The sequence below is a fragment of the Tupaia chinensis genome, unplaced genomic scaffold (assembly GCF_000334495.1).
Source record: "Tupaia chinensis unplaced genomic scaffold, TupChi_1.0 Scaffold000159_1, whole genome shotgun sequence".
NCBI classification, from domain to species: Eukaryota; Metazoa; Chordata; class Mammalia; order Scandentia; family Tupaiidae; genus Tupaia; species Tupaia belangeri.
Window position 1 is genome coordinate 2,319,640 of NW_006159630.1, and position 6,285 is coordinate 2,325,924.

The window sequence follows — 6,285 nt, forward strand, 5'->3', positions numbered from 1 at the left end:
GTTCATTTGACTCTCAAGCAACTCAGCAATTCATCATCCACACAGTAAACGACTGTGTCCCCCACCAAACGCACGCTGCAAGTTCAGCCCCGCCGAGCTCGCCCCCCACTGCAGGGCTAACGGGGTCAGAACGCCACACTGCAAGTTCAGCCCCACTGAGCTTACCCCCCACTGCAGGGCTAACGGGGTCAGAGGAGACACAGACGAAGACACCCTGGCTCGGACATGCGTCTTCAAGGTTCACAACACCACCCGCTTGCGGGAGCCCGTGTGACCCTGCTGGGGGAAACCTGGACCATGTCTCCCCGGGGGCCATGTGAGGCCCTGCCTGGGCCCCCGCTTCTGCCCGCAAGTGCCCACATGCATCCCAGGGTGCCTCCTGCCCCCGTCACCTGCCCTCAGGGCCGCAGGCAGGTGGGAACACGCACCGCAGCCGGGGGGTCCACCTGCAGCCTCTGCATCTGTGTGCGCAGCTCCAGGACCTGGTCGGTCAGCTCGAACACCTGCCTGCGGAGGGCGTCCTTCTCCACCAGGCTCTGTGAGATGGCCATCTGGGCCCCATCCCTCGCGGAGTACGCCTGCGGGCCAAGACAGTGGCCACGAGGGCACCTCAGCTAGAGAAAGTTCTGCTCTCGTCGGCGTCTGTGCACTAAAGAAGCACACCACGGGCTGTGCAAGCTTCAGGTTCATCTTGGGTCGTGTCCACGAATGCCACCTGCCACCTGGGTGTCCCTTCTCAGTGCCCAGAGACGACAGCAGTGGGGAGCTCAGGAAAGAGACCCCGAGGCCGGGAAGCAACCGCCCTCACCCTCAAGGACAGGCAGAGCCGGGAGGCCCAGCCCTGACTCAGCCTCATGCAGAGCGGCACAGGCGGGGGCGGGAGCTCCTGTGCGGAGACTCTGAAGGCAGGTGCCTGTGTCTCCTAGCCCCTCGCCCGCGCCCACCCTGCATACCTGGTCCCGCTCCTTCTGCAGCTCTGCCACGTGGCTCTGCAGGGCGCTCAGCTTCTCCTTGAGGAGCGCACAGTCCACTTTGCTCTTTTGGAACTGCAGCAGTGTCTGCTCCTTCTCTTCCCAGTCCTGCACGAGGGGGCGGCCACACAGGCCAGATGCTCTGAGGGCTGGGCTGCACCGAGGGATGGCCACACAGCGGCTCTGAGGCTTGGGCTGGGCTGCAGAGGGGACGCCACACAGCCACTCTGAGGCCTGGGCTGGACTGCACCAAGGGACGGCCACACAGCCACTCTGAGGCCTGGGCTGGGCTGCAGAGGGTACAGGCCATGCAGTTATCTGAGGCCTGGGCTGGGGCTGCGCGGAGGGACCGGCCTTGTAGAAGACCTGGGCTGGGGTGAAGGAGCACAGGGGAGACTCAGAGAGACAGCTCCGTGGGTGAAGGGGAGACAGAGAGATGGCTCTGTGGGTGAAAGGGGAGACAGAGAGACAGCTCCGTGGGTGAAGGGGGAGAATTCAAGCTGTCTGTAAGGGCTGGATTTCCAGACCCATTTTGGCTAATACTTCCTTGCTATGCTGAATATCGAATCTATTGATAACCACCAAAATCAGCGTGTCCGTTGAACGCACGGCTGTTTGTCCAACGTCCCCCCAGCCTGCTTCATCCTTTCCCACCATCTTCCGCCCCCAGTTCTCCCCCAGACTAAGTGCCGGCTCTCCCCAGCCCCACGTTCAGTCTCGTATTGTCCTCACCATGGCCTCTGGGCACGGACTGTGGGTGGGGGCTCAGCACGGCTGACGGAGGAGGAACCAAGTGGCCCCCGCCGTGGTCAAGCTCCTGTGGGTGAAGGGCCAGTCTTCCCTCAAGACCGCCCTCCCACGCCGCAGGGAGTGTGGGGCGTCACCTGCTTCCTCTGCCTCTCGGCGGCTGCGGCCCGCTCCCGCAGCGAGTGGAGGCGGTCCACCAGCTCCTGCTTGCTCTCCAGGGCCTCGTCCAGGCTTTGCTCCAGGATGTCCTTCTCCGCCTGGACACAGAGAGGTCAGCCCGGCCCGCCCCAGGCCTGCGAGGGACGGGACAGAGGGCGGGCACTACAGGGTCCGGCGTGTGGGTGGGTCTGGCTTCGTCTGGTACGTGAGGCAGGAAAAGGCCACAAAAGTCAACTCTCGTAAATGGAAAAGCACGCGTTTCACTTCTCATTAGGAGTCTTTGAAGAGCTCATGGAACATATGTCTTGTGAAAAAAGTATGTGTGAATTCCAAAATCCTTTTGTATCAAAATAAATATTCTTTTTTAAAGGTTTTTGACATAGGGCACATGAGCTCATTGAAGAGAGTCAGAGAGAGACAGAGAGACAGAGAGAAGGAAACTGAGCAGTCACCGCCTCCCCCCCCCACGGGGGATGGCCACACAGCAATCCCTTCTCCATTCTCCTCTCAGGGTTTTGGGCACGCACACACATGGGTCAGGCATGGGACTTAAACCATGGTCAGCCACGTGGAAATCTGGCGCCTTAACTACCATATCACCTGCTGGCCCTGATAACCTCGTACTTTATTTTCATTTTTCCACAGGCATTTTTTTTGGAGAGGTTTTTGCCAGAAAGACAGAGAGAGACAGAGAGACAGAAAGCAAGAAATCACCCCCCGGGGGGATGGCCATGCCGCAATCCCTTCTCCTCCATTCTCCTCTCGGGATCTTGGGCACACACGCACACGCACCCGGCATGAGTTTAAGCCACTGGGTCCAGGACTCAAACTGCGGTCGACTACATGGGAGTCCAGCGACATAGCCATTACGCTAACTGCTGGTCCCTCCACAAGCATTTCGAAGTCTCTTTTTTACATGGTCAAGGAGATGAAAGTAAAAGAAACTTGAGACTTTTTTTAGAGAGAGATTTTTGCTATAGGGTGTGTGCGCTCACTGGAGAGACGGACGGGAAGCAAGAACTCACTCCCTAGGAGGATGGCCACACCACAATTCCTTCTCCATCCTCCTCTCGGGATCTTGGGCACGCACATGCCCAGAGTGAGTTTTAAGCCGCAGATTCCGAGACTCAAACTATTGTCAACTACGTGGGAGCCCAGCAATGCACAGCTGACCCTGCTGGCGACCTCTGGAGGTAACAATTCCTCCTTTCCTCACCTCCTCCTCCTCTGACACACTGCCTGCCCAGGCTCAGAGACCGGCTTTGCCAGCCCTTGCGCTTGCTCTCGAGGAAGGAGCCTGAGACAGTGCCCGTCTGGCTGCCCGCCTAGCACTGCCCTGTGTCCGCGGAACTCTCATCGAAGTAGTAGCTCCAGACACGGGAGTTCATTTATTGAAGGAATCAAGGCACCAGCGGGTGGTGTGGTGGTTAAGGTGCTGGATTCCCACGTGGCCATCCGTGGTTTAAGTCCCAGACCTGGCGACTGGAAAATTACACTGCGCACTTACGCGTGCCCAAAATCCCAAGCAGAGAAGGGATTGTGGTGTGGCCATCTGCCCTGGGGGATGATTTCTTACTTTCCCTCTCATGTCTCTCTTTGTCTCTCCAGGGAGCACATGTGCCCTGTGGCAAAATCCTTAAGAAACCAAAGAAAAGGAGAGAAGGAGAGAAGGAAGGGGTTGTAGAGAAGCGTGTTTAAATCCCAGAGCTTTGCTGTCACTACTTCCTCTGCTTTCAGAAAGTCCCTGCTCTCCAGGGAGGGCAGGCGCAGAGGTTTTCCAGGCAGAAGGGGTTCTTTTCCCCCGGCTCTCAACCCTGTATGACTGGCCCAGGTCAGAGCGGGGCATCCCCAACACGGGATCCTGCCAACGCACGGGGCTGGGCGCAGCAGGAGAGCAGCGTGGGGAGAGGGGCAGGTGAGTCTCTCTGCAGGTCTCACCTCGCCCGGTCCTTGCCTACCTACCAAACCACTGTCGGCCCGCACAGCTGGCACCTCCAGGTGACACGGAGGACACTCAGCCTCTGCTCAGGAAGGGGAGCTGAAGCTGGACCTACCAGGCTGAAGGTCAGAGAGCGGAGCTTCTCATTCTCCTCCTTCAGGAGGTTCAGCTCCCCACCCGGCTCCAGGCCACTGGCCATCTTCAGGGACCGCTCTCGGAACTGCCGCTCACAGGAAGAGACCATGTTCACTCGCTGCAGCTCCTGCTTCATCAGGTACAGCTGTGGGGGAGACGGAGGGTGCCGGTAGTCTCTGCTGGACCGGAAGCCAGTGTGTTTTCAGCGCCCCTCCTCAGGAGAGGCTGTCCTGCTCCACGCACCCGACCCCCAAGACTGAAAACGCATGAGCGGGCTTCACCCAGTGCACAGTCCTAGCTCCTCAGGGCCGGAGAAAGCCTGCGAGCTCTGCCATGGGCACAGCACAGCCGTCACCCTGCCATGCCACGGCCCCTGGGGGATGGGACAGGGGCCCCGGCCACCAGCTCCTTATCATGATCGTTAAACGGACAGTCACCAGCAGCCACCAATAAATGGTCAGGATGTCCCCTGGCTTCTCTGCCTTCCCGAATGCTGTTAATACACCAGACGGAGTTTGGAGTCATGCAAACCAGGAAGAGTCAGGTCAGACGAGGTGAAGGTATCGGGGACGGAGGGCCTGGGGCCCGGCGGTCCACTCTGTGCAGCGTCCTGCCCAGGGGCCGTGTCCAGGTCCTGGTCCTTTGGGAACTGCCTGCCTGGGCCCTGCTGGCCTCGTTCTCTGGACAGTGGCCCAAGAGAAGCTTGGACTTGCAGCCCGTGGCCTGGCTTCCCCCCAAACCCGGCGTGGTGCCCTGGGGAAGGGGGACGGCAGGGTGGAGTCCTGTGCTCTCTGCTGGGCCCACGTGGAGAAGGAAGGACCTTCCACCTGGACTTTCCCCTGCAGCACCTGTTCTGCAAGCTCTCAGCGGCAGTGGCTGGGTTCCTACTGGGGGCCCGTGGGGCGGGGAGCAGGTCACATTCTACACACTCAAAAAGTCGAATGAAAGCACCAAGAACTGAAAGGGAGGAAACACGCTGGCTGAACGTCAGGACCCGCGTTCTGTTCACACGCTGCAACCACAGCCCAGGCACAGGCTGAGAGGCAGAATCACTTTTGCACGCAGTTTCATGATGAGCTCAGGCCTCGTGCAGAGGCAGGGGGCGTTATAATCCAGCCCTGGGCTCCCCTTAGTGGGTCTGTGTGTCACAGAGGTTTCAGCTCTGTGGGCTGAGCCATGGGGTGCGTGTTCGGCGCTGCTGTGGGCAGGGCTGCCCGGAGGGAGGGGACCACAAGTGTGGACGGGGCAGGGGACAAAGACAGTCATGGGGGTGGGCTGGGATTAGAGGTGCTGGTGGAACTCTTGGTTTCTAAAATGTGTGTATGTGTGTGTGCACATGTGTGTACATGTGCACACATGTATGAGTATGTATGTGCGGGTGTGCGTATACGTGTGCATGTGTGTGCACACAAGAATGTGCATGTATATGTGCACAGAGCTATGCACATGTGCACACACACTACTCTGTGTGTGTACGTGTGAGCAGAGCTATGCATGTGTGCGCACACATTACTCTGTGTACGTGTGAGCAGAGCTATGCACGTGTGTGCACACACTACTCTGTGTACGTGTGTGTATGCATATGCGTGTCTTTATGGAAGTGCCCGTGTGCGTGCGTGTCTCTTAGCCGTCCTCTGAAAAGACTGAGAAGCAGACTCCCCGTAGCGGAAGGCATACCCAGCACCCAGATCTTGTTCCCTTGAAGGTCCCAGGGCCTCAGAGAAACGGCTGACCCAGAGCTGGCCCAAGGTGGGGACGGGATGACCCTGGAGCATCGCAGGTGCCGGTGCTCACACCAGCAGGGCACCGACGGGCACAGAGCAGGTCGGAGAGCTCCCGCTGTCCATGCCTGGCGACCTGAGCACCAAGTCACAAAGGACAGGAAAATGCCGCAGGGCGCCAGGGACGGCCACATGGGTGCGGAGCGGGGTCATCCCGTCAGACTGTGCGCCATCCCAGCCGGGGCTGGGGCTGCTCTTTTTAAGTTTATGACTTCTTTCTTCAGAAAGTGAGAGAGCGAGTGAGCACCCCCAGCAGGGTCTCCAGCTGTGCTTCATTCCGAACCTCGCCTGGCCTGGGTCCCGGGGGCATGTGTGTGTCCAGCCTCTCAGAGTCCTAAACACAAACCCAGCCGTGTCACCTCTGCACTGCCACGTGGCCACTGGTGTCGGCAAGGGTCAAGGCTGGTCCGGGCAAGGGTCTCAGGGAGGGGCGGATGTGTACTGCCCCCGGCGCCTCCCTTGCTGCAGAGTTGAGGCCGGAGAGAAAGGGAACGCTCCAGTGAGCAGCGGGCAGCACCTGGCACGCTGGCGGGCGGGAGCAGCCTGTGAGGGC

The 6,285-nt window shown here is 59.5% G+C and overlaps 1 protein-coding gene across 1 annotated transcript in view; it reads right to left on the minus strand.

Moving 5' to 3' along the window:
• The window catches only part of CARD14 (caspase recruitment domain family member 14), a 29,015-nt gene that overhangs the window by 18,773 nt on the left and 3,957 nt on the right, over positions 1 to 6,285 (minus strand). The window contains exons 4-7 of the mRNA XM_027770829.1: positions 3,932 to 4,096; positions 1,856 to 1,975; positions 954 to 1,079; positions 429 to 578 (exon numbers count right to left, since the gene is read on the minus strand). Of these exons, the coding sequence (XP_027626630.1) occupies positions 429 to 578; positions 954 to 1,079; positions 1,856 to 1,975; positions 3,932 to 4,096 (561 nt within the window). The remainder of the gene's footprint in view (positions 1 to 428; positions 579 to 953; positions 1,080 to 1,855; positions 1,976 to 3,931; positions 4,097 to 6,285) is intronic.